General features: G+C 37.6%; 2 protein-coding genes across 18 annotated transcripts; one reads left to right on the forward strand and one right to left on the reverse strand.

The window, feature by feature from the left end:
* Positions 1–121: 121 nt before the first annotated feature.
* On the forward strand, positions 122–19,301 carry TUBE1 (tubulin epsilon 1). 17 transcript variants are annotated; one of them, XM_026065538.1, is made up of 14 exons: positions 122–201; positions 288–361; positions 1,549–1,601; positions 4,572–4,647; positions 5,234–5,349; positions 6,404–6,525; positions 7,864–8,051; positions 8,935–9,110; positions 9,878–10,018; positions 11,843–11,983; positions 12,867–13,041; positions 13,554–13,668; positions 16,288–16,348; positions 19,213–19,301. In XM_026065538.1, exons 1-13 carry the CDS (start codon positions 177–179, stop codon positions 16,323–16,325), a joined length of 1,440 nt encoding a protein of 479 aa, XP_025921323.1. In that variant the 5' UTR covers positions 122–176; the 3' UTR covers positions 16,326–16,348; positions 19,213–19,301. The 17 variants fall into 17 exon arrangements, with proteins under 17 accessions (XP_025921323.1, XP_025921322.1, XP_025921324.1 ...); XM_026065537.1 differs by lacking the exon at positions 19,213–19,301 and having other exon boundaries at positions 16,288–16,421; XM_026065539.1 differs by lacking the exons at positions 16,288–16,348; positions 19,213–19,301 and adding an exon at positions 15,472–15,550.
* Positions 14,902–20,630, reverse strand: WISP3 (WNT1 inducible signaling pathway protein 3). Its single transcript, XM_026065554.1, has 4 exons — positions 19,121–20,630; positions 18,448–18,690; positions 16,170–16,363; positions 14,902–15,733 (listed from the first exon to the last, which is right to left on the reverse strand). Exons 1-4 carry the CDS (start codon positions 19,446–19,448, stop codon positions 15,452–15,454), a joined length of 1,047 nt encoding a protein of 348 aa, XP_025921339.1. The 5' UTR covers positions 19,449–20,630; the 3' UTR covers positions 14,902–15,451.
* Between the last annotated feature and the right edge of the window lie 7,010 nt (positions 20,631–27,640).

Below are 27,640 nucleotides of genomic sequence, written 5' to 3' on the forward strand. Positions count from 1 at the left end.
CGTTCCACCGCGGGAGGGGGGGGGAGAAGCGGGAGGGCGGCGCGCCGTTGGAAGAGCCCGCCCGCCGCAACGTCCCCAACGGCCGTGCCCGCCGAGAGGGCGTGGCTTCCGGGCGCCCAGTTCGAACGAGGAGCAACGRCCGCTACCGCCCCTGGACGCGGCGCGGTCAGGCGGCCATGACGCAGTCTGTGGTGGTGCAGGGTAAGGGGCGGTGGCGTAGCCAGCCCCGCACACCCTCCGCTCTGCCCTCCCCGGTGCCTGACCTGTGTCCCTCTCCCCCTTTATAGTGGGCCAGTGCGGGAACCAGGTGGGCTGCCGCTTCTGGGACCTGGCGTTGCGGGAGCACGCGGCCGTTAACAAGGTAACGGTACTGCTTCCCCCGCCCCCCATCTCAGCTCGGGGGAAGGGGACGGCTTTCGTCCTGTGCCGAGTAACGTGCTGTAGCGGCAAAGCTCGGTATTGATTCAGTTAAGTTAAGGCCACTTTGTTAAGAGCTAAACTCTCCATAGGATTTTACATAGTTTAGCTAATGAACTGTGATGCAGATTCGCTTTCTCAAGTCTCTCCACCTGGAAGAGCCCTGGATGTCTCCCGAAAGAGAGAGGTTACCAGGTATGAGGCAGCATGTGAAGGGAGAGGGCTTTTTAATACAGAATCTTTAACTTGCACCGCAGTGTCACTGACATTAAAGCCAAAAAGCAGTCACACCAAAACCCACCCTTCATTTCCATGCTAGCACATGCCATGCGGTGAAGTGGATTGTGCTGAGCAGCTTAGAAAAAAAATGCACTCCTCTTGCTATGACTATAAATATACTATTTCCTGATAAATTCCTTGTGTTAACAAAGATAATGGTGAGGAGTCCTTTTTAAGGCTTTCAAAAAGGTAATGGACGAAGTTCACATGYGTGTGGAGAGTTCCTGAGTTCTAGTGTAGACAAAGAGCAGTGACTTCCAGACTCTACTTCATCGGGTCTCTGAGACCATGGTAAATGGTCGGTAAAACAGTATCAGTATTAAAGTGTATAACCTTGTCAGGTCTCTCTTAGTTGTAGAGTGGAGCAAGAAGTTTCAGCACCATCCATTAGCTCCCAGTTTGGGAATCACTGATACAGTGTAACATGTTTTTCTTTCCACAGAACTTCATGGGCATTGATACARTGGGCATGAAACTGTCCCAGTATTGTACCACTGATGAACTGAGTCAGCTAAACAGCAACATTTTAATAATTGCATTGGGATCTGCAGTAAAATCCTGTCTTTAGATATGAAGAAAAAAATATTTGTTTAATCTTCTGCTGAAAACGTCGTTTCCTAATTAGATCCTCCGATCAATTTTTAATATCAAGTTGATGTTTCAATTAAGTACTGTTTCTCTAGTGCTGACTAGGGCTATTTAGCTGGAATTTAAAGGCTGGCCCTGCTTTGGGTGAGAAGGTTTAACAGATGACCTCCAGAAGTCCCTTCCAACCTAAACTACTCCATGAACAAGCACTGAGAATTTCTGATGTTACAAGTCTTCATCTTATGTCATGTTGTTTACTTTTAGAAGGGAATTTATGATGAAGCATTAAGCAGTTTCTTTAGGAACGTGGATACCAGGTAAGTTCTATCGAGAGGCTCATTTTGAGTTTAACACAGTAGATCAACAGTTCTAGTATTTGCTCTTAAGCTGAATTAAAGTTCTGTGTGTTTCAGGTCATATTTAGTTTGTGCTAAAAAAGATTTTGCTTTTTTAGTCTTCTTTTCAGAGCACTATCTGTCCCTTTCCATTTTAAYTATTTTGAATGTATTTGGTTTTACTTTTTCCTTCCTCCCATCCAAAAAATGGACAGTCAAGATTTGGTAACTTTTGTAATTGCCAATCATGTTTAGATTGCAAGCTCTCTGACTACTAGCTTAGCAGCATTTATTGGAGAGTAGTAAGAGGAGTTATATAGAAGGTAGTCAGAAAAGGCCTTTTTTTAAAGACCTGTCTGTTTTTAAATCTCTCTTATCTGACTAGTTCATTACATAAGGACTAGCAGATATGGGGGTTTTTTTTGGGGGGGGGGTTGTTTTGTTTTGTTTTTTAGGTTATCCAATTCCCACCTTAAGAGCATTCAGTTGTCTTTTTTCTGTCCAATTACATAAATCCTTGCAGTTTGTTTAAAGGAATAAAACAGTTGGCYACTTGGATATTTCAGTGCATTGTAATTGATTAGAAAGCATTTGGCCAGCCTCTCTTTACTTCCGTAATATGGCAAGGCTGCAGCATGGAATGCAATTTTAACTAAAATGGAAGAGAAATAATAATTCTTACCTCTTTGAAAGAAGATGCAAGTGCATTGCAATTTATCATTGCTATTTCTTGTGAGCAGTTCCTACAACATCCTTTTTTTTTTTTTTAATCAAGAATATTTGGTTGTAACTACGTATCTGTTTTTATACATGCCAGATGAAACTACTAAATTTTAATTTGACAGGTTGGCTGTAATGTAAACATCCCTATTCCATATGTAAGGAGGAAGGACTCGTCTTACTGAATACCATAGAAGTTTCAAGGAAGGTTCCCCTAGTTGGGAAAGAGAAGACTAAATGTTCAAATTTCACCTTTTCCAGGGGCTGTTCGTATTCGTATTGAAACAATTTCCATTTTTGAGTGTAGCCTTGAACCGTAACTTAAAGGAGAGTAGTTTAATACTGTCTTGCTAAGGTTATGGGGTTTTGATCTTTTGCTGTTCTGGTGGGTTTTGTTCTAACTTTATCAAAAAGGACTAGTTCACCTTGAAGGTCATTGCAGGCATAGAATTTATTTCATAAAATGACAGACTTCAGTCTTCTATGCTATGCCATACCTCTTTTCAAAATAATCCAGATGGGTTATCCCCTCTGAGATCAGGCAAAATAATTACCCAAATGCATAGTGAGTTTGTGTGTAACAATCAAATGTGCTGATGRGTCCATCTCTGGTAGAATTGTATAAAACAGTTTTCATATATGAGCTTTCTTGTCGTGGTAAACTTAGTAGATTGTTTTACATGTTTTGAATAGCTAAATATAAAAGAAGTTGTCATACCGTAAGATCATGTATATTGCATTATAAACAGCAAAGACTGGTAGTCATAGGCAACTTAGTAACAAGTGTATAGTTTTATAGGCAGAAATGTATGTTTTAAATACATTTTTAAAAATTTGACCAGTTTATAAAAAACATATAACATTATAAAAATAGCATAATAACATAAAAACATATACTGCGTAAAATAAAAAAAAAAAAAACCTTCATACTTGTTAAGTCACATACAGGCACACACATCTACACAAACAAACACTCCATTTTTCAAAAATAAAACAAGTAAGCATATCTAAGAGAGATGTAGGGATTCTAGAGAATTTAGGATTTTTTCCAAGCAATTGAATCAAGTAAGTTATTGAAATTACAGGCTATCATGAAAGACCATAAAGACAATAGTTGGAGAAAGGTAGATATTTTTCTCCCCTCTTTGTTGGGTTTGTTAGTCCTTGAAGAGAAATAGAACTTCTCTAGCTGGATTGGCTGATGCTGTAGTGGACTCTCATAAGGAGTTGCATAGGCTAGAGTAATTCAGCACGAATACTGGAGGTTGCTATGAGCCGCTCGGCTAATGGAAGGTGTTTGGAGAGCTGCTGGGAGTGAGAAGGTAGAAACTCCTTGAGGGTTCCAGTGAAGTCCTATACTGTCTCTCTTCCACTTGTTTCTGCTGGGACTGAGAGCACTGTAGGGAATTTCACCTGATGTTTTGGAATGTTTTTGTGATTGAATGTAAAACAGTCTAAGAAATACTTCAAGTTTTGTGTGATCTGAGGATTGACCTGCACCCAAATTAGGTAAGTTGAGGGGCAAATTAGAGCCATCTTCACTACCTTTTTTTCCTGTGTTGGTATAGTTTAGCCAGACCTGAGTATCTCATCCTGTGAATGCAGAGACACCAGAGTTCATTGTGAAAAAAGGATGTGATGGAATATAATGCATAGCCCCCCAGACTGGTTCAGTATAACCAATCCAGGAAAAAAAGAAAATAAAGCTATGTCAGCACAGCATGATTTCTGAACTAATAAATATCAATGACAAAATTAAGTCAAGCAAAGTGCTCTGCTAGTGCAGTTATACTACTTTCATGTCCTGAGTAGTAGCATAGTGCCATATTACTCCTATTGAAAATTCAGTGGTGCTACTTGGTGCACTGTGTTCCATTATATGGTGCAGACATACCACATGCTAAGATAAAAGATGATGCTTTTGGCAATGCTTGTAGACTTACTACAGAGCAGAGGCTGTATCTGAGAGTAAGCCTTCAATGCTTATCTTTTCAGCTTCCTGACGAAATACTGCTTAGGATATTTCTCACTGAGMCTGGGTGCTGTAATTGCTTTCTTTTAGGGCACTCTGAGTTCTTTCCTAGCAGTGTTTTATGTTCAGTGTGTTTCTGTTTATGTTGTAACAGTCCTCTGAACTGTAAAGGTTAAGGACTGCATTTTATACCAGTATTTATTGTCTTATTCCCTAGTATGGTTTTGAGTTTGGATTTTTTTATTTTTTTTTTCTTCCAGAAGTGGTGGAGATGGTCATGATATTTCCAAAGGAAAAATCTGCTCTTTAAAAGCACGAGTAAGGCAATCTATAAAGGTCATTCCTTTACATCGCATATTTATGTCTGACAGTGTAGGAATTTTCATAAGGTTCTTATAACTGAACATATTTTCAAAAGGTACTTTGAATAATAAAACTTCTAACGATAACTCTTTTGGTACAGTGGAGTAATGCAGTTTGCAGCCATTCTTCCTGAATAATTCAAAGTATAATTTTAATAAAATGATTGTGGGTATTACAGAGAGTTTTTGAATTTTTTAAGGGGCAACATCTTTAAGCTGCTTCTGTTTCTTAAGTGATTAAGAAACAACAAAGCTTTAAACATAAAAATGCTTTAATTTCCTTGCTCTGAAGTACTGAGGCAAAGTATTTAAAAAAAAAAATTTAGCAAAATTGAAATATCTGAAATGCTGTCCTACTGAATGACTTCTAGCAAAGCAGTCAAGGTGAATTTTGCTAGTTGATCTCCTAGTTAACTACAACTGTAAAACAAGACCCTCTGGAACACAGTAGAAAAAACATATGTTTTATCGTATATCTTTTATCTTTATATTTCTTTGTGTCATTATTTCAAATTGTGGCTGGCTTACTGACTGAATCTTAATTCTTTCTTTTCTCAAAGGCACTCTTGATTGACATGGAGGAGGGTGTGGTAAATGAAATTCTGCAGGGGCCATTGAGAGATGTGTTTGACAGCAAGCAGCTTATCACAGATGTTTCTGGATCAGGAAACAACTGGTGAGAAGAAATTTTTCCTAACTCTTCAGAAAGCATTTCTAGCACTAATTAGATGGCAATTGAAAAGGAAAATGATAACAGTAGCCTTCTGGTTTGTTCTACTGCACCTGGAGAGCTGGAACTTATTACCTGTAAACTTTAGAGTTACTGTTGCCTGGAGGAGGGCTTTGAAAACCATTTTACACAGAAGGATAATTCTACTAATATGTCATTTTCTCTATTTTTTTTTCTTCCTCTTTTTGGACTCTTTTCTTGAAAGAGCATGGTTTATATTTTTGTTTCTTTGGCATTCACCTGCTCGCACTGCTCAGTCAAAGCCATAATCTATTTGGGACTGTGCAATTAGTGTGGAAAAAGAAAGAAGTTATATGAACAAATGCACTYCTGATTTCTAAGCACTACAGATTCCAGTTCTGTGCATATAAGCTACACTACTAAAAAGAGAAATTCAGGAAACAGGTGATTAACATAATGAATTCCTAATTTTCACTGAGACTTTAATACATTTCTAATAATACTCAGTGCACTACAGACTGGAAAGCAAATCATCAGCAAATATACCAGAAGAAAGTGCAGTACAGGGAATAAAGCTTTCTATAATCTCACCATCTAACAGGAAAGTGTGTTGAAAATGATCTGTTTGGGTTTTTTTATCACCAGTAACAGCTGACTTGCATAATACTCAAATGAAGATCAGTACACATGTTACATATAGATGTCCTCTTTGTTAAGGGATATATAACCTTCATTTGATAATAACAATTTTGAGTAAAATTTGATCATCCAACATGGGTGTTTATTTACTTCTCATACAAAATAATAGGGCAAGCTCCAAAGCTGTGGACTTAGTGCTGCTTGCATTCTCAATATTAAAACCATATCCCAACTCTCCTATCCCATGGCATAGTCGCAGCTTTGCAGCTCTCCTAAATCAGAAGTTGCACCAGCTCTGAACTATTAAGCAATAGCATATAAAATCTTGAATAGGAGGAGTTGGAATAAAAACTGAAAGATGATTGTTGGGGTCATTTCTAAGTACTTTTCTTGCTTTCAGGGCTGTAGGTCACAAGCTGTATGGCTGTCAGTACCGGGAAAACATTGTGGAAAAGCTGAGGAAAACTGCAGAACATTGTGACTGTCTACAGTGCTTTTTTGTAATTCATTCTATGGGAGGTGGTAAGTAATTGTATGGTTGGTATGATTGCACCTGCCACAAGTGAAAAGAAAAACCTAGATCTTGAGAAGATCACTGTAATAATCTACATCATGCAGAATACAGAGCTGTTAACACAGTCCAATTAAGTGGAATTGGAATTATTTTTTACTTGTTAGAACACTAAGGAGCTCTAATCATGAACTCAAGTAAGCTCTGTCAAAACAGAACAAAAGTACAGTTATATATTATAAGACAAGACAGAGTGGATGGATCAAGACGGGTGGCAAATACAAGGAAACACTGCTGTGATACTGATCAAAAGAAGGGGCAGTGGCCTCAGAACACTGGCATCATTGCCATAATCAAGTTATTTTTAATTGTGATCAAAGAGTTTTCAGGAAGGATTTGAAGGAGGCTTCTGACATTACTTAACTTTCTTGTTTTTCTGTCGTCTTTCCACACAATTCTCTTGAATCCAGTCTAACTACTTTGCTAATAAATCTGAAGGGAGAATCTTCTGCTGTGACAGTTTTGTTATTGCTATTTTGTCACTAAGTCTTTCTCCCCAGAAACATGGACAAATTCAGTGGTTTGGCATTGAGCATGTATTATAAATGATTATGATATGGAAACAGACACTGCAAATAGCTCTAAATATGATACAGAGTTTTGTCAAAGGCCTTTTTTATGGTCATCTACTTATTTTGAGAGACCCTGCAGATATTCTTGCTGCTATTGCAGAAAACTGCTGCGTTGTTCATAGATGAAATTGTCAGCTGCTGAGGTTCTGTTAGCTGTCCAAGACAGAAGAGCCTACAGTTTAATTCTCTGACCTGAACTCAGTGTTGATGAGAGAAAGTGTATGTTGGAGGAAAGGGGTTATCATATTTTGACAAGAGAATGAGCAAACTTTATAAAGAAACCCCAGTGGGAATGTAAATTTAAAGACTTGTTTGAAGAAGAGTTAGTTCAATGTTTTTAAACAAATATTTTCCTTAAAATTTCAAATAAATATTTTTAAAATAATAAATAAAAGACCAGGTCAGGAAAATTTTGGTTGGTCTGAACTGATGCATGTTTTAGGACTTTTTAGTTTGCAGAAATTTCTGAGATTGTGTATTTCATCCTGTCTGGTATGGGAAATACTTTTGTCAGTTAAGTTTTCCAAGACAGAAAAATAACTTTCTGCCTAAATTTATGTGCCAGTAGCCTTTACAATCTGCTGAATACTTCAGAAAATTTTCATATGTATAATTGAAAAGTTGTATGTTTCCAGTATATGAGATTTAATGCATATAAGAACATGGGAAAACTTTTATCTTCTCTCATTCTGTCTTCTCATTCATAATTATTTTTAGGGACAGGATCTGGTCTTGGAACTTTTGTACTGAATTTGCTTGAGGATGAATTCCCAGAAGTATATAGATTTGTTACTTCAGTTTATCCCTCTAGTGAAGATGATGTTATTATTTCTCCGTATAATAGTGTTCTGGCTATGAAGGAGCTTAATGAGCATGCAGACTGTGTGCTACCAATAGAGAATGAAGTAAGAAATAATATTCTATTTCTATTTCTTTTTTATTAAACTGCATATAGGAAGTGTTTCTTCCTTCTGTGTATTGATTTTTAGAATCAAGTCTTAAAAAGCATCATTTCATTTCTTAAAATGATAATTGAACTCCTAAGTCACTTGCAGGCTTTTGAAATGAATCTGGTTATCACTTAAAAGTCACTTTGTTCCTTCCATCTTCCAAAAAAAAAAGTCACTCTTCCACCCTCAAAAGTAGTCTAGAGTGAATTTTTTCATGTCTTTTTGAAGGTAAACAGTGAAAGGCTCCTATATACTGAGGACAAGAATCTTAAAAATCATTTTAACGATCAATTTATGTGTAGCATTAGTGTAATACTGCAAGGGAAATGAATAACCCACTCCAAATTCAAATAGACTTGACTTTACTGGTAAGGGATGTGAGCATCATAGACGTACCTGGCCACATAAACAACTAGACTCTTTTTGAATCCAACTTTGACTCTCTTGAATTGCTTTTTGGTTATAAGAAAGTTAGAGAAAGTGGAGTGTATTTAAAGAATATATTTTTGCTTTCATGGGAATTACAAGAATTTGAAATATCCGTTTTTAGAAGATAAGGTTTTGGAATATCTGAATAGAATTCAAACTTCTTTCTGAGTTAAGCTGTGTACATTTGTGACATGTAAGGAATAAACATTCAGAAACACTTCAGTCAATTGGAATTGGTCAAAAGTTGGACTTAACGGGTATCATAGCACAATCTTTGAACTAGAACTACCATGTCTTAGTTTTTCTTTGAGTTTTAAGATTATTTGAAATAAAAAATGGAGGTACTGAATTTGAAAGCTCTGTGCCCAAGACTTCTTGTATGATTTCTGGTTTTATTTTTCTCTCAAAGTCTTTGTTTGATATAGTTAATAAAATTCATCAGATGGTCAATTCTGGAAAGCTAGGATCAATTGTGAAGCAAAACAGCTTGGTAACATCAAGTGCAGGCAGTACAAAAGCTGTACAGGAGAAGTCATTTGATGCCATGAATAATATCATAGCCAACTTGCTGCTGAACCTGACAAGGTAAAGTTACAGGTTATAACTCTGTAAAATAATGTTGCTGGAGGCAGAATGCACCACAGATATTCAGGCCTACATCACCTCAAAAAATTTTGATTATTTTCAATTTGGTATTAATCTCCTCTTTTTAAGAATTTATGATTAAGCCTTGAAGTATAAGGAGGTATTCAGATGTCAGTGGTGTTGCTGTAGCTGTGATAGTCTAAGAACTTAAGACGAGGTCTGTAGGCAGCATATTATCCTCCAATAATATTGGATGGAGTCCATGGAGATTAGCCTTCCTAGGCCAAATATATCCTTTTATAAATGTCATCAGACCATTGTAGCACCTAAATCGTCCACTGCTGGAAGAAACTCCTGGTGAAATATACCTTCAGAGTACTGGTCTGCTTTTCTTAAGCAGTTTGTCAGAAATGTTTAAAGTCACACATTTTATTATGCCTGTGTATTAAAACTGGTTTCAAGCAGTTGTGCCACATACTGAAAAATAATGCTAAAGACTACAGCCAATAAACATAAGGTCTCATTCTTGATGCTTAATTGTTCTATTATGAGAAATGCAAGGAAATGAGAAATGGCAATGTTACCGCCCAATGTGAAAATTCAGTATTTATAATTAAACAGTTTCGCATTTCCTGAAATGGTATTCTTGAACTCTGTTGTTTTATTGTTTCATTATGGGGAACAGCTGAAAAATAGATATAAGTAATGTTTACCTTACAGAAGTCATTTACTTAAATAGCTTTAAAACAGTTCTGTTATTTTTTCAGCTCTGCTAGGTTTGAGGGTTCGCTTAACATGGATCTTAATGAAATCAGCATGAATTTGGTTCCCTTTCCTAGACTTCATTACTTGGTTTCAAGCTTGACTCCTCTGTATACTTTGGCTGATGTTAATGTACCTTCTAGAAGGTAAGAAGAAGAGGTTATTATGGAATTAGCAAACTGTCTTTAGATTTGAAGTTTAACTTTTAATTCTTCTATAGTTTCCATTAAAAATTCATTCTTCAGCAAAACTAAGGGTAGAAGTTCTGGAAGTTTGAAAGGGAGGAGTTAATGAATTTTAAAAGCCTGCCATATATTCAATTTTGTCCTGCTGATTTTGAGAACATTCTCTGTCCCATTTCCCTAACTGTGGGTCATGTTCCCATCCCTTCACAAGCACTTCTTGTGACTTCCTGGAGATGTTAGCACCTAAAAGTGGATTGTTCAGCTACATCAGCACAACATGAGCGATACCAGAGTGATGAGGGAAGGAAAATGAGGTTAAAAAAAAAACATGGAGGAACTGGTATTTGCCTTTTAAGATCATACCTCTGTAATGGTTAAGTCAGCAAACTTAAAATGTGTTTTTATTAGCTCAGCTGGGAAATGCCTTTATTACTAGGTGATAGATAAAACCCACCACAAATTAAGTTACACTTTGCATTTCACTTACAAAATACTACAAAGACAAACAAGGAATTAAACAAGTCTCTTTGGGAAGTAAGGGCATCTTGCTTCATTTATGAGATGCAGTGAGCCTGTTTAACAGCTTATTGTAACAATCAAAAGGGACATGTTACGCTTCCACCTTTTATCTTTCCTTCTCAGTTTTCCAGCCACTGGTTCCTTCTGCTGATGCTTGTCAACCTTTCTGTAAGATGATTTATCCCTCTGACATGGCAGAAAAATAACCCATTAAAATAAGTTTCTTCTATTTTAGAGAGCGAGATCAGGTCAGCAAAAAGTTCCAAAAGTGATAGAGGCAGCTAAGGGTAAATGGTGGGAATAGGCAAACAAGTGGTGGAAAAGAGAATGGAACTACCCTCTTTCTGTGACAGTAAGTTGTGACAATCAGCTCAGTCTCTCTCTTGAAACTATACCCTGAGGAGTCAATACAGTGCTAGAGGGAGGATAGCAGACTGTGGGGAAATGCAGAGTCAACGGTATTTTGGAAGGAGGTGTGAGGTGGGAAGAGTAGTATGTTTGTCTCCCCCCACACCCTTTTTTTTTTAACAGGCAGATTGTTGGGAGAAGTGATTTGAAAAAAATAGGGCTGATAGATGCGGAGACTTTGGAACAAATAAAAAGAATGGCTTAGATGTTATGGGTCCACAGAGACCTAATAAGACTTGCTTGAGGAGATAAGAAGAATATGGTCTGCTGTGTCATCTTTTAAGGCAGGCATGCAGGATAAAATTAGAATAAGTGGGCAAACATATATAGGCTGTATTTTTCTAAATCATTAACCAAAATTAATGTAGTGATATGATTCATTGCTCCTTTTAGACAGTGAAGTAGAACAGGCAGATGATCAGTTCTGTAATGATCAGCAGCACTTTGGTATTTTCTTGTCAGGTCCTCCACAAGCAGTGAGATTGCCTGCTCAAATTGTCATGTAACTAGAACCTCAGGATGTTAAATCCACTTAAATATTTTTTAAAAATTTGTAACCATTGACCTAATTTCCTTATTAAAGGTCTCTTTTAGTCTGCCAACTTCTCTGACTTCAGACTCAACACTGGGTTGGACCATTAGAGAGAATGGAGAAATATGGTCTACTTATTAAAAAAAATTCTAATACCATATATGTAGATATAAACGTTTGAATATTTTTTTCTGTCATTCGCTATCACAATTTAAATGTACCTTTATTTTCAGAACTTTATGAACCTTTTAATCTCTGAAAGTGGGAGTTCTGAAGAACTTTTGTAACCTGCTTTAATAAGATAACTCTGCTTTCTCTTGACCCAGGCTGGATCAGATGTTTTCAGATGCTTTTAGTAGAGATCATCAACTAATTCAAGCAGATCCAAAGCATAGTCTCTACCTTGCCTGTGCACTTCTTGTTCGAGGAAACGTGCAGGTTTCAGACCTTCGCAGAAATATTGAAAGGTTTGTAATACTGCACAAAGTACTCATGGTATTTATTATACTCATGGTATTTATTATAGAAGCTGTTGTCAGTTGTCTACAGTGCTCTCACTTTTCATCTGAAGAATTTCAACACCAAATCATTTTACTCAAAAAATATTTTTCTTAATTTCAGAAGAGAAGAAAATGTAAATAAAATTGGCATAATAGTTACAGCATTCTTGGATTTCCAAATAAAGGGAACTGACGATGTCCCTGAGCTGCTCCTCCCATTCTCAGAAAGCCCAACCTTCCCCAGGTCTCCTGCCAGTATGAGATGTTGGAGGAACAGGCTCTGTAGTAGAAGTTCGTTTTTTTTCTGAATAGAAGCCAGCCCTTTTTCGTGTGGGTAGGGAGTCATCCTTATTTTAACAACCCTGTGCTGTGAGCACTTCATTGCTGTCTCTTACACTATTGTAGTAGACTACAACAGGAAGGGCAGACAAGCTTCTCATACAGAATGAAGTTTACATGCAGACAGGAGTGCACAGAGAAAATTTCTAGAATCGAAAACATTTTACCTACACCTAAACTGTAGGTAGACTGACTGTTCCCTCACACTATTAATCTGCCCCTTTCATGAGACTCAGTGCTTGCAGTCCCTTTTATAGAAATAGGTGCCTTGTAACTTTGCTTTTCAAAAATTGATACATTAAACAAAAATTGTTATTTGCAATTTAAATTTAAAATACATAAACAATTTTAGTCTGAAGCCTAAAATGTCTTATGCAAAATGGTAGTTATAACTGGCTTTCTTAGTCCTGAAAGCTTAAAAGTCGACCTTTTGAGACCGTTTGTTAGCAAAGGAAACTTAGGCTTTGTGTTCTTTACGTTCCATATATATCTGTAAACTTCTGAATCACAGGTTGAAGCCTTCCATGCACTTTGTTTCCTGGAATCAAGAGGGATGGAAAACTGGCTTGTGCTCAGTACCTCCCGTGGGTCATTCCCACTCGCTTCTGGCTTTAGCAAACAACACCTGTGTGAAACCAACTTTTATGGAACTCAAAGACAGATTCATGAGGCTCTACAAGAAAAAGGTATGGCTCTGTCATTTATTATACCATTCATAGCCACTAAGCATTACTATCTTGCATTATTGGGAAACAAATCTTAGTTTTAACAAAGGGACTACTTAGAACCTTAGCCCAACCCAGCTTGTGGTACCTATCAAGGAATCATTCCAACAACTGCTGCATAAAAAGCAAACCATTTATTTACCTGTACCTACAAGACAATACACTTATTTTCTTCAGCAATGAGGCAGTATCTGACAGATCTACCTACCAGTTTGTTCAAGCGTCCCCCAGAAGACAGAATATGAAAAGTTCCATGCATAAGAAATCAGTAATATCAACTGTAATTCCTTAGAGGATTGTTACTAAAGTTGCCAAGTATATTAGCAAGGAATGTCATGAAAACTGTCTTTAAATCTACTTTCTACAATGCTTTGCACTACCCTCTTTGGTGCAGGCTAAATGATGTTTCCGGAGCCAAATGAATTAAGTCAGGCACCAAGAAAAGATTAAAGCTGAATTTATTATTCTCATAGGCTCATCTTCACCATTATCTGCATATAGACGGGATGGAACAAAGCTGTTTCTCTGAAGCCATATCGTCTTTGTCTGACCTAATAGAAGAGTATAATGAACTGGATGCCACAAAAGGTGGGCCTAGAATAGATCCATCAAGACTGAAGATAGCTGTGTAAAGAAGGAAGAACTGTTATTTTGCTTTTTTTTTTTTCCCAAGCATTCCAACCACTCCAGTTAACCAGAATGACTTGCGGAGCGCCTACATCTTGTCGTTCCAAAATGAGACTGGGACAACTGCCTCCTCAGCTCTCTGTGTGTGTGTGGGGGGGGGGGGGTCATATTAAGTGGTGGACCCATCCTATAAGGAAGATTTGAAAGTGTATTGCTCTCCAGCACCTAACCATGGAGGAACTCAGTAGAGAGGTGTCATACTAATTGTAGAGTTGACATACCACATGCTGTAAGAAGAAAGAAAAGTTGTAGCAGCCCAAAATGTAGTTCTCAAAGTCTTCTCAGACTTTGAACTTAAAGTAAACTAAAGGCAGGCCCTGCTTCAAAGAAAGATCACCACTACTAGTCTATTAATTTTTTTAACAAGTTACTATGAAGAGAAGGAGAACCCATATGCTGTTTTCAAAGATGAAAGCAAACCTCTAATGAAACTGGTTTCTTAAATTTTGCAGCATACTAGGTGTCATTTCAGAATGCTCTAAACAGTGTTCATAGTTTATATTTTTGCTTCCTTGTTGTACTCAGCTTATTATTGTATTAGCTGTATTGGAGCATTCTCAGTTGAGATCAAAAGTGGCAATATCAGAAAACTCAAGAAAATGCGTTTTCTTTCAAATATTATAATTGGAGTATTAATTAACATGTTATTTTAATGATACATGTTCATGAAAGCTGAGTTGCACTTGATAATGAATTAATACACTATACCTCTGAGTGAAACAAGCACTTACAGTGAAGACTGTTTGGAGAACGAAGATTATATGCTTAAAAGAATGCAAGTTAAATAGATGTTTTAATATATAATTATTGGGGTAAGTTGACTTTTATATTATGATAAGAACTTTCACAAAATAAAATGTGCAGCTATTTCCAGTTGCTTGCCAACTTTGACTGTCTTAAAACAGCAAGACAGTAGTAAACCGTTTCAAATCAGAATGGACCAATACAATGAATTCTTAAAGCTCAAGTGGGTGTATAAGTAAGCATAATTTTCAGTGTATGAGGCCAGAAGTATTCAATAAAACATTGTGATAATATTTGTTGAGAGCATTTTTTTTAAAAGAAAGCATTTTAAATATAGGCATTTCCTTGAAATTTTGCAGTTCTGTTATCTGTAGGTGTCCCCTTCTTTGTTCCTTTGCAAGTGCATTTTTTTTATATTCGTAGCACTAGGGAAAGATTAATTGCTGCAAGAAGCAGTCTGAGCTTTAAATTCACTTTTTGTGTGTTTGAAACATCACTGATGTGTTTTAGCCTTGCAGATACATAGTTGTAAATGTTATATTGATAACCAAGGATGATAGATGAGGTATTACAGATTAAAATGTCTTTTTCTAATAGGTTACTTAGAGCGTCTATGAATTTACACGTACTTGTCATTTTGGGCAGCGCATGTTACAATGGGGTACAAAGCTGTCTTGCTGTGCTTTTTTTTGTTTTAATTACAAAAACTCTTGTTCTGACAGTACTAATAGCATATACATACTTCTCAAGAATGCATTTCCCCATATAAAAAAAAGTTTAAAAAGATGTGATCTTATATACATTTTGCAGTTGATACTTAACCGATGAATATTCACATATGTAGTTTCACTATAAAGATTGCTGGGGGGTTTTAGGCTGACTCTTCAGGATGTGAATGTGCTGTCACCCTTGCAATTATTACTGTCAATGATGTAACTCCTTATAAAATCTTGAGTTCAGAAAATATATCTCTTGGATCACTGCAAATCCTCTGACATATGCAAGATGTTATCCACATCATCTTCCACTTGAAGGAGCCTTCATTGGGACATTCAAACTGTATAGTGATCATTTTGGACTTACTAGGTATGCAACATCTCTTGTCCAAACACACCCCACAGAAAGTTAGTTTATAGCTTTGTGTGGTTGAACATCCAGAAAAGATTAGTTTCTCTGCTGTAGGAAGCTGGAATGTCGGTTGACATGTTTTTCCTTTTGGAATCTTTAATATAAAAACAAAGAAAAGCCTGAGGTTTTTACAGATAGAAAACAGAACATATAAAAAAAATTGCAAAGTTTACGTAAAAGTATCTTGAAAATTACCCCTTCTAGAAGCTGTCTTATTTTTCTATAACAGCCAACAAATAGAAAATATTTCCTGAGTAACTGAGCAGCAGGAGAGCATCAGCACCCCTTTTATTTCAGTATAATCTATTGTTTTGCTTGAAATTACACTTCTGTAGTTTACTACTGAAAGCTTAAGATAAGACTGAAGCTTGCATTTCAGGAAGATTTGTACAAAAGGGAGAAGAGACATTTTATATGACTCTTAAAAAAGTAGTCATTTTATATTAGTAAGTATTGCTAAAACATCAGTTTTTCCATTACCTCCAATATTTCCATTTTATATTAGGAAGTCACTTCATATTAGAAAGTACCTTTATCGTCTTCAGTGTATTAGTCTGACAAGGCCGAATGAAGCATAATCTCTTTTCTTTTCTCATTTCACATTTACTGTTTTCGTTGGTCACTCTACTGGATATGCCTATGCCACAGGTCCTGGAACAGGGTGTCCAAGGAGTTGCCTGTATTAGGCACTTTTTCTTCAAAACTAGCGGTAAGTTTCTGTAAGCTAAGAGAGCAATATATAGTTTATGCAGTGAAACAGCCCCAGAAGGATCAATTGAAAATGAAAGGATAAACATTTGATTTCTGTTCATGAAGATGCTTTTGTAGGTAAATCTAAAGATGAGGCACAAGCAAAGCTATAGAAGAGTTTTGGCACTGAGTTCCCATTAAATTAACTGACACCAGATATTCAGATCCCAACAAGGACTATGAAATGGCATGTGTTGTATGTCTCCAGTTTAATGTTATTAAAATGTTATGTCATAACAGTTCTTTGAGAAATTTTTGTGAAATGTGGGAAGAGACTTTGAAAATTAGCTTAGGCCAAGCACAGCTTGAAAATGGATGTTGAAAATATTAATATCAGATTCTTAGTAGATACTGTGAAGGCTTTAGATTTTGTATTGAGGAGAAAACATTTCTCCATTCATTTCCAGATATCATCAAAAAGCCTACTTTCTTATGGATTAGAGCTTTTATTAGGTTGGCTTTATTAAATAAATTAAAAAAATTGTAAATAGTGCAAAAGTWTGGTGAAATTCTGCAAAAAAAATGACTGTGGAATCTGTGCATTTGGACAGCACAGGCAGAATTATGAGGATACCTGGAAGCAATTTAAAGATCTCATTGCAGCAAGCAGACTAAAAGCCTGTCACATATCTGTAGCAAATAAAGTAAAGTTAAATAGTTGTTTATACTTAGCACATTTTTTTAAATATGATCTAGGTACATTCCTCTTTATATAAATCAGGTAAATAAGAATGCACAAGGAAAGCAGGAAAACAAAACAAGAGCAGAAATAAAACTTAGCAGTTGTTGTCCACACTAACAAAAGAAAGACTTTCAAAATAGATATTAGTCCATTGAGCCATTCATGCAAGTCGTGCACAAATTCACACTAATTTACTCCTGCTGTACTGGAAATGTGAAGAGGGAAGGCCTCATTTTGAAACAATATTTCAAGGTGCTTTTCTTCAGAGGGGGAATAGTATGAAAATGAAGTTTATACTTCAAAATATTTGGGGGATAGGGGAGCTGCACATGTCCGTTTCCTCATTTTTCAGGTTATCTGCTGTTTTCAAGCACCTCCATTGGCACAGATCTTCCATATTGTGTTTATGTAGCTCAGTTGATGCTAGCTCTGGGAATCTCACTGGAACAGCTGTGCCTCTGGTCTGTTTGAGTGTACTGGCCTGGTTAGCTGCCCTTCTCCATCACCTGCATCTTGGAGAAGAAACAGTTAAGAGAGCCCTGAAGAAGGGCTCTGCTGTTTCTTGTGCCCACATTAGTTTTAATGAAGATTGGTTTCACTATGTAAATGCTTGCACATGCACAGGGAAGGAGGCAGCACAGAGCAGGCAGCTGCGGCAGGGAAGGGCCAGGATAGCTGCTTCTGGCGATGGCGCTTTCTTAGCGTGATCAAGGGTACTACAGTGTTAGTTGCAGAGCAAGAATAAGGTTAAAGGGAATATGAGCTGATCCTAGCAGTATTGCATAGGTGAACTGCTGTATCTTTTTGATCAGACTGAATAGAAAACAGGAGACTCTTGAGGGGACTTTTGTCCTTGCAGTGACCTGAAATTTTTTGAACAATCAAGGGAAGCTGCTATAATTTTCTGCTTTTTACTGAAAGAAGAGGCCTGCAACAAGCCAATTTAGATACGTGATAACCAAGATTCCCCASCACAAAAGAAGTAAGGAAGCTCCTAGTTTGCAAAGCTGTTGCACACCAGCAACCCTGATTGGTCTATTCTGAGGAGTAGTAAAAATCTGCAAAAAGATGGATTGAAGATTGCTTTGGCCAATTCTGTCACAACAAAAGCCAAAAGGCTTTTTGCTTTTCATATCCATCAGGTTTGGAGAAAAGAGTCTGTGAGCTAAGAGAATTGAGGGGTTATTGGGACAGACCAGTCACTCTGGCAGTGGCCTTGAGGGAGAACTAAGAAACTGCCAGTGCATGCTGTCAGCAAGGCTGCTGGAGAAGGAAGAGGAATGAGTGGATGATCAAGCGCCTCCTCCTACCCTTCTGGGACACTAAATTAAATGAGTCTCATCTACAGGAAAGTTTACCAGTCTATTCAGGCACACCTGGCATGAGTCTGTAACTTGTTGATTGAAGTTGCTTGTGCTGTCCAGGGCCACAGATGGATTGTCCAGACTTCTTTCTGCCCATGACCCTGATGCAGGGACTTGCTGCTAATTTTGGTGTGAATACAGGTGTACATCCAATTGCACCACTGATACACAGACACTTATAAAGAGGGTTAGGTTGGAAGGTCTGCCCATTAAGATAATAAACTCCATTGAGCTCACATCCTACAGCTACAAGATCTGCAAATGGTAAACAACAGTTACTAATGAATTATGAGCAGGTGGTTTCTGCTTACAAAGTGCTAAAATATGATTATCCTTTGCTGAGTTTTCTGCTTTCACAGCTTCAGRTTCATAGTAGTTCAAGCACATCTTTATCTGTGTCCAGTGATAGCTAAAGCTGCTTAACTTTAGATCAGTCATAAACATGTCTGCAAATAACAAAGTTATGCACAGTGAACTGGTTTCACTGATGCATAAGCAGGTAAGTTTAAAGATAGTCCCTACCCTAGTTTCCAGTTCTCTGACTGAACAATACAATGTCTAAATTTGTATAAATTGCATAGTGCAGAGCTGTGCAGCACCAGCAAGGATTTTTCCTTTGAAACCATTCACCTGTGTGGTCCCACCCTCCTAGATTTCAAGAAGAGAATGTGAAAGAGCAACTTACATGTACACACGCCTGTTTCATACCTAGGCTTGTCTTCAGAGTAGTCACAGTAGAGGCCTTTGTGGGGGTCACAGACGTCTGCTTCATTACAGGTCTCTCCTGACTGCTTGGCACAGACCTTACAGCAGCCACAACCATCTTTTACCAAGCTTACCCCAGGGGTGCAGGTTGGCACGAGTGGACATCTGCATGGCCAGTGACAAAACTCCTTTTGCTGGTGGACTTCACTGGTTTCTGAAGGTTTTGCTCCAGGCTTCACTCCTTGGGGACTGTGGGCTTGCGCCCTGCAGAAAAACTTAAATACAGTGGGACTTTTTGAGAGCTGCATACGTTATGCATAGCTGATATACCATAAAACAAAGTTGGGATGGAAGAAAGTGTGAAGTTTAATGAAGCAACTAAGATATTTTTCATAAGCTCACAAGATCCACAAAGTGAAGACACTGTGAGGTTTAGGTAGGAGACTGATTTCATCAGTAACTTTAATACATTGAAGTGTCAATCAACAATGAGTCTGGTCTGCTGTTTATTTAAAAAACAGTTCACTGGTCTTTCTTTTTGCTTCTAGAGAACCAAACCTGTAGCAGAGTTAAAGGTTTTACAAGGTTTTAAAATAGATGGTGGATTTATTTTAGCTCTTCTTTCCTAAGAACCTTCTATCAAGTTAATTAGCTTTGGGCTCCTCCTGCCATTTGATAGCCAACCACTGTCCTTTGTGCCACTTTTGATGGCAAAAGCCTTTTAAAATAAAGAACTTCTTTGAGTGTTATTTTGCCTCAAAAATCTGAGTAGATGTTTGGGAAGGAACATTATATTGTTTACAAATTGTCTTGTGCTAGCTGCAAAAATTGAATCCTGCAAGTAGTAAGGGATGCTAGTAGTTGCATTGAGCTTAACAGGTCTGTTCCTGGAGTATATCTATTTGCATGAGTAAGCATTCTTTGAATTCAGGGTTTACAGGGGAAAAGAGGTGTCTCAAAAATTGATTTGTATCAGCAGTAGAAAGACAAGATGTAGCCTGAATTTACTGCTTCCCCATTSTTTTGGAAATCATGTGTTTGTTTGTTTTTAATAAGAAAGTCCTAAGTAGTTCTTGACTGGTTTGTTTTTGAGGCATGGTGGAAGGTTGAGTCTGCAGAGTGTGAAAGGATTTCTTTGAAATGGGTATATTCTGTCTCCTGTTGTGAAGAATTACATCTAAAACACAGAAACAGTTTAGATCTAGGCATTAAATATTTTAATGCTGATGACTTCAGCAGAAGCGTACATCTGATATTCTTAATCATGGATGGATGGCTCTACAGTTAAGAGGTGGGGGGTTGACGGGACAGTGCTTGATTGCTAGTACAGTGTAAGACTTGGGAACTGGAATGTCTAGCAGCTCTGACTGCCCAAAAAGCAAGAAGGAAAGACAAGATCCAGTCCCTTGTCAGGTGCCATTATCACCATCTAGCTTGCAGAAAAAAGAAAAAATATTTTCTACATTTTTATGGGCACACAAAGCCCCAGCTATCAGTTTCTCTCTGTTCTTCCAAACTGCAAGGCTCTGCTGTTTTTTAAAAACAGCCTCTCACAGAGACAATACAAGAAAGTTGGGGGAAGAGGTCATATTTGTTCCTTTCAAGTCAACTTGCAAACTGGAAGTATCTGCAGATATCAGCATTTCATGTCATATTAAATGAAAGCTCTTGCAGCATAATGGAGCTGGCCTCATTGCAGGCTTCAAATGACTTTTTAGAAGGCTTTTTTTCTACCTCTAATTTCCATTTTTATGGTCATTTACAACTATAGTTACAACATCTTAATCCACAACTACTTATGAAGCTCCAAAGTTGTAGCTTTCAAGTTCCTTTGGCTGAATGATTTTTAAGATATGCATTCATTCACAAAGGCAATTCATATAATAACTAAATATTAAACCATGTCTTCTTGTATTCTGTGCAGCACACAATACAACGTTTCATAAATCTTATTTTTGTCATTAATTTATTAATTGATAATCTAATATTGATATCTATTAATATAATTGATAAGAAATTATTTGCTAATAAATGATTTCTTCTAATCCATTCTACCTGAATGCAGTAATAATATAAGTACTTAAGTGCACTTCTAAGCAGCTAAGCTTTTCTTATAAACCATAATGTTAATTTGATGAACACATGCACTGAGTGTAAAGCTTCTTAAAAGCTTGTTCTGGAAACAGGATATGTGGAAAACAGGTGTTCCAAAGCATTTAGGATCAATCAAGACTAGTTGCTTTAGGAAACTCACTCTCTTGCTGCCTGATTTTTTTTTATTTTTTATTTTTAACCAAACTAATATTATTATTACAGATTTGGCCATGTGCCAGCTATATGAGGCTATGGGGCTTAAATCAGGTATCTTATTTCAAAATGGAGGGTTGTAGCAGGAAATAATCTGTTTTGACCAGTAMATTTAATTTGTATTACAAATTCAAATGTGTTTTAAACCTATAGGATTCTACATAAGCAAGCTTTTTTTTTCTTTTTTTTTTTTAAGAAAAAATGCCAACCTACAGATGTGAGTCTACAAAGTTTCCCAGGAAGAAAAATACAGTCAGGGGAGCATCTGATAATTTTAACTGTGGAGTTATTGAATAACTCAGTCTACCTGAAAATTTTTCAAAAATCTATTAAAGTATGATAAAAATTTAAGGCCAAATATTTTCTAATTCTTGCTTCCCAAAGTTTTTATACCAAAGCTATCCACATCACACAAGCCCACTGCATACTTTTCCTGATCCTATGGGCAGATTAGAAAATGAGACCATTGTGCAGCAACCTTTCATGTGGTGTTTGTTTTCTTGCATTTTTAAGATTGAGCAAGGTCTGTATGACATAAATAAATAGTAAAAGTAGGCAATGTATTATTATTTATGTTCAGTTATCTTAGTCTGGCTTTAARTATTTTGAAAGAAAGTTATCAGAAATAGGCTGTCATTTGAAAATTCTCCATTTGACATTCATCTTGATCTCTAGTAGAGGAAAAATACTCTGTGCTTTATAAAGCATATTTTCAAAATAAGAAAATTAATTAAATTATTAAGAAAATAAATAATGAAATTGGCCTTTGACAYGGAAATACCTTCAGCAAAAAGCTACCGCTTAAAATTGTCTCACAAGAGACAAAACAACACAGCCCAGGCACCTTTCTAATTTGTAAAACTAACCTGAAGTCAGATCAGTGTATATATATCTGGAATATGAGCAGGGACAAGATGGTTACTTTCTTRTACTGCATCAGACAATCATTTGTGCTTAAATTTAAAACAAAAAAACAAGGTCACACTTTTTCACAGAATTGTATTAGTATACAGATTAAAGAGGAAAAAAATACAAATTGGGACTGATGCAGTAAATAAGCTGCAAATGAAATTTACTCAGGAGTAGCGAATGACTCCTTATTCTTTACAAGGAATTTGCTTCTCTGATTTTTTTTTTTTTTTTTTTTTTTTTTTTTTTTTTTTTTGTCATTAAGCAAATAAAAACCTTAAACCTGTAGAGGGTGAGGAAGGGAGAAATCTTTTTCTTCTTTTTTAATGAACTTACCTGTTGCATACAAGGGATGATGAAGATAGTGGGAAAAAGGAGCCACCGCATGTTCCTGCACATTCAGAAGTGAAACTGAGAGATAGGGAACAGGCTGAGCTGTGTCAGAGTAAGCACTGAACACAAAGCTCTCCTCTGTCTCCCTTGCCAACCCTACTTTCCTCAGCACATGCACGAACACATACACACATTCACACTTGAAATTCTCCACTTCATACAGAACCAGCTTCATGCTGACATTTTCAAGTGATCTTTTCTCTATCCTGCTTTGGAATACGGGTTTTCACACCCTGCTTGATCCCATCCAGCTGCTTCTGCAGATTCTTCCAGACTTAATTGAGGTCGGGTGGGGTGAGCATCTGATTCTTAAAATTTTGCTGCTGGAAGTGTGGTGTTATTTTTAACTTGTATTCAAGTCCATATAATAGGAATTTCTGAAATCTGAAGGGCAGAGCCCCTAATACATATATTTTTGCTGCAGAGAAAGCAGCATTTTTCAAAAGTTTCAATGTATCATGGCAGGATGATAAGAATTAACACCTTCAGTACATATTCACTAAATAGGGAAAGAGAGAGATACTGTAGTGTGTATGATGATAATGCATATTTTGCACTGTTTCTTTCCATGGGGAACCAAACCCCCGTGTTTCTTTCGATGGGAACTCAAATAACGAGGGTACCAAAATTATAATATGCTTTTCCCTGAAGTATGTACCTTGTCTTACTGCAGTACCACCCTGTTTAAAACACAAGGCCATTCAAATCCCCAGCTTTCCTCCTCTGTAATATTCTCAAGGTGACATGCCTGATTCTTAGGCTGACAAATGAGGGTCTCCAGGACGAGAGAAGAGCTCCACCACTGCAACAGTAATGTTGGTGATACCCTGGGGAACACTTACTTTGCATTTGTTCTCATGCAATCACCTAGAGTGAAGTTCAAGAGTTATTGAAGAATGCTGCCTACTACTACCAAGGACCACACTCGCACAGCAGCTTATATATGTGGACAGAGGCAGTGGTGCAAGCGTCGAATCAAATCCACTCTGAGCAACTGTTTTGCTCCCAGACTCAGAGGACCAATTTCCCTCTGTAGTTATAAATGAATCCTGAACTGTGCTTCTAAGCTCTTAATCAGTAAGCTGTACATTATTGAATAGCTCTTCTTCTTTAGCACATCCACTTTGTCACATACCTCTTTATAAAGTTAAAGCAATACCTAGGTATCAATACCTAGGTATCAGGTGGATGTTCCAGATCACTTAACTTCAGTGATGTTACTCTGAATGTGTATGAGTGAAAACCAGATCTGATTCAAGCCTTGTGTTTCTCATTAAAAGCTTGTTGAACATAGCATCTAGGTTTTTCTTACTTTCAAAAATCTCTTCTGTATAGTTTCAAAACACAGCTCTGTCATAGGATCAGAGGATAATTGAGGCTGGAAGGGACCCCAGGAGATCTCTAGTTCAACCCCAGCTCAAGCAGGGTCAGCCACAGGATCAGACCAAGTTGCTCAGTGCTTCATCTGGTCAGTGTCTTGAAGATCTGCAAGAATGGTGACTGCACAACCTTTCTGAGCAACCTGTTAGATAATAATGAGCCATGTGGGCTGTCTGAGGAGATCCCAGGTACAGCTCTTTCTCCTGTAGACCCAATACTCATCTAGAAGAAGTGAGGAAGGGAAGAGGAAGAGGACATTAACACCCCTTGTCCTAGAACTGCAGGGGAGCACACAACATTCATTTGAAACATGTTCATCTTTGCACCCCAGAAATAAAACTCATTTGGCCAATACAGGGCTGGGAATGTTCTGTGTGAGCTGGCAAAGACTGGTCTGCTGTGGGTAATGGTCCCAAGTCCAAGGAGAGGGATTTTGCTGTAGGATTATTCATTTGTTTTATGTGGTGTCTTGTGTTGGAATTCACCTGGAGAGCACGGCATCTTCAGGATGGGAGGGTGAGACTTTGAATCTGGGGTTTGAGATTCATCTTTTGCTAATAAGTATAATTAAAAATAAGCAGTAGCTGATAGAAAATATTAGTGTTGGAAAGGGTGGGAGAAAGATTCCTCCCTGAAGAAGACTTTCTGGCAGTATAAACACATTAAAACATGATTTTAAGTGGCTAGATGGCTGCCCACATGTGTGCAAAGCAACCAGCATGCTGCTTCAGTCCAGGAAGGACTTGCTGCTAGGAGCAAGTCTCCCTTGGGGGACAGGGTAAGCAATATTTTGTTCTTCAATAAAAGATAGCCAAAATAATAAGGGAAAAAAATGTCTTCCAGCCTGTCTGGAGCCTTCCCCTGAAGATCAGTGCAAAAATCTGGCTCAAGCCATAGTCCTGTTTGGAAATTCCTAGCTACCGCTCAGTGGGCCTGGGGCAAGTGACCAATGCTACAGCACTTTTTTTGACCTGTACAGAGGCTGGGGAAGCACATCTTTTCCCTGTAGTTTCCAGGCTCCTTTAAAGTGATGAAGACCCACATGTTGCACCTGATTCTAGCTGTTGTCTCTCCCCCAGGCCGGTCCCTTGCTTCCTGTTGAAGCTGGGGCTGCTCTGTAGCGCAGGGCTGGAAGGCATGGCATCCTGTCTTCCATTCTTGTGTACTTGAACACACCAAGGTACACATCTGGGGACATCAGCTCTTCCCTGCAGCAGTCGTAGCAGTAACATGCCTTTCCCTGTGCTTTCTCACTATAGAGCGCATTCATGTAGTCTTAGTGAAGTAAACRTTTACTCACTTCTCTCTAGCAGCTATCTATTTCTTTCCCTGGGTACACACAAATGAAAAGGGAGGAAGTTTTTGCTTTCAGTATTGATAAGTAGGTGACCTATTAATTGACCTCATTAATTGCCCATTAGGAGAAAATGGGTGACTTTAGGGTGCAGGGATCAATGTTCTCTTCTCAGCCATAAGGAATCTCCCTGTCACCTCCTGCCTTAGTATCCCCATCTTTTCTCTTCTGCAGTCTTCTCTCTCTGCAGCTCTCAGTTCCAGATTGCTTCACCAGCTATTTTAGAGATCTGCCTATTTGTTGGTGCTTGGTGCTTCAGAATTTGAGGTTTTTTTCATCTCCTCAGGATTCATTCCTTTCTACAGTTCTGTTCTTTCCATCTTTTAGTTGTATGCTTTACCTTTTCACTATCCTTGTGACAACACCAACATGACCACAGAAAACAGGGCCTGCATTCTTTCACGTAGCTCATGCAACCAGTATAAAGACTCCCACATCCTTAGTGGTCTACGTGGATGCTAACATGATGAGCAGTGGTACAGCCCTTGTGCCTGACTGCAGTCAAACATTAATGAAATGAATTGTTGGTTTAGGTCAATGTGTTTGCCTAGTCCTAAATGAAACTTAGACTTACATAGACAGACCTTTTTCTAAAATATGTTGCAATTTATTTTTAATGACATAAAAGCTTTAGGTTATCTCAAGACATCTTTAAAATATTGAAACACAGGTAATGCAGAGTGCAGTTTTTCTACACAAAGCTTTCAAATCCTTAGTTAGCCTGGAGTCAGGCGGATAGGTGTTGGGAAAGGAGTTGTAAAGCAGAAACAAAGTTGCTGAAGTTTAATTTTTTTTTTCCCCCTGAATATTTGCATTTATGACCAAAAGCTATTATCAAAGATTGACACATGATAAGCTTTGATGTTGCAGTCTATTTCAACCCAGGTGGTGTATTGAAAAGATGCCTTGACTGAGCAGTATTTTTAAAAATCTCAGGGAGTAATTAGTATTGTGAACTATGTGTTTGCAGGGGTTGGATAACTTGATTAAAAAAAGAAAATGGGTATGTTGCCTAACACTGATATAGAAAAGACAGAGAAACCTGTAAGATTCTGATGAGCAAGACAAGTTGTAAATAAGCGACTTTGAACATCCAGTTTCAGCTGATATCCAAGGTGCGGTAACTACTAGGACTCAGCTCTCGAAAAGAGTAATATACCTTCATTGCCTCTCATTAACAAATACATTAATTGAACTTGACCCTCTGAAGCTTGCAGTAACTGCAAATTTGAACCCTGAGTGTGTTTAATATGGAGCCATAGATCCACACGGATGGCATTACTGACTCCTTTGCATGAATAATGCACCAATGCTTTGACATAGTATCAGAGTCTGTGTTTCTAGTAGTACTGGCTCTGATTTAAATAAATGAAGGCTGTATGCCCTTTTACTCTCCTGCAGGTCTTCAGTGATCCCACACAACTTAAAAATTAATATTATTAATGCTATGTCCAGACTCAACAATAATTTGTCTGTATGCATTCCTCTTGCCAAATCTCCCCTGCGGATTTGATTACAGAAAGCATCATTCATTTCCTGAACTAAACCTGCTCTGTTATTTGGTGCCATTCTAATACTACCCTGAGGGGAATTGTAATTTGGTTGTATATTCAGTGATCCTACATACAGCATCCATTTCACCGGTGGTGAAAATCATCTTCCCGTCCATAACATGCCATGTAAATCCATTGTCATAAAAGACAGAGATGGAAAAGTCCTTAAATCACAGGATATAGACCCATAAATGAATATAACTATTTATTCTAAAATAATACCCTACCTTAGACAAAATGACAGAAGTGTTCATTGTTGGTGTTTGTTATGAACCAACATTTTCAATATTGGACTCTTACTGGCCTTGATGGAGTTATTGTTACAATATCCCTCTAAGTAAGGGTTCGGTTCATGCAGCCATAATCACTGGGTATCAGTCCTGGACACACACCAGAGCTAGGAGTTCACCTTTTGGCAACAACGTTATAATATTTTGTTCAGTTTTCTCATTCTTTGTGCATTGATGTTACAAAAAGACTCCTCTATTTCAGTCAGCCAAACGTACTCTTTTTGTCTCTTTGCTCACAAAAATAAACAGTTAAATAAAAAGAAACAGGCATATTATGAGACAAGATACTGCCCTTGGCTCACCTTTGGTGTTTT

The sequence above is a fragment of the Apteryx rowi genome, unplaced genomic scaffold (genome assembly GCF_003343035.1).
Source record: "Apteryx rowi isolate R43461 unplaced genomic scaffold, aptRow1 scaffold_229, whole genome shotgun sequence".
NCBI classification, from domain to species: domain Eukaryota; kingdom Metazoa; phylum Chordata; class Aves; order Apterygiformes; family Apterygidae; genus Apteryx; species Apteryx rowi.

Excerpts from the sequence above, each read along its gene's own strand:
- WISP3 (XM_026065554.1), bottom strand. The coding sequence starts at position 19,448 with ATGCAGCTCTCAAAAAGTCCCACTGTATTTAAGTTTTTCTGCAGGGCG. Across the intron at positions 18,691-19,120 it reads TGAAACAGGCGTGTGTACAT|ATCTTGTAGCTGTAGGATGT; the intron begins GTAAGTTGCTCT and ends TACCATTTGCAG. Across the intron at positions 16,364-18,447 it reads AAGTTACAGACTCATGCCAG|CTTACAGAAACTTACCGCTA; the intron begins GTGTGCCTGAAT and ends TTGCTCTCTTAG.
- TUBE1 (XM_026065533.1), top strand. The coding sequence starts at position 177 with ATGACGCAGTCTGTGGTGGTGCAGG. Across the intron at positions 8,052-8,934 it reads TGCTACCAATAGAGAATGAA|TCTTTGTTTGATATAGTTAA; the intron begins GTAAGAAATAAT and ends TTTCTCTCAAAG. Across the intron at positions 11,984-12,866 it reads CTTCGCAGAAATATTGAAAG|GTTGAAGCCTTCCATGCACT; the intron begins GTTTGTAATACT and ends TCTGAATCACAG.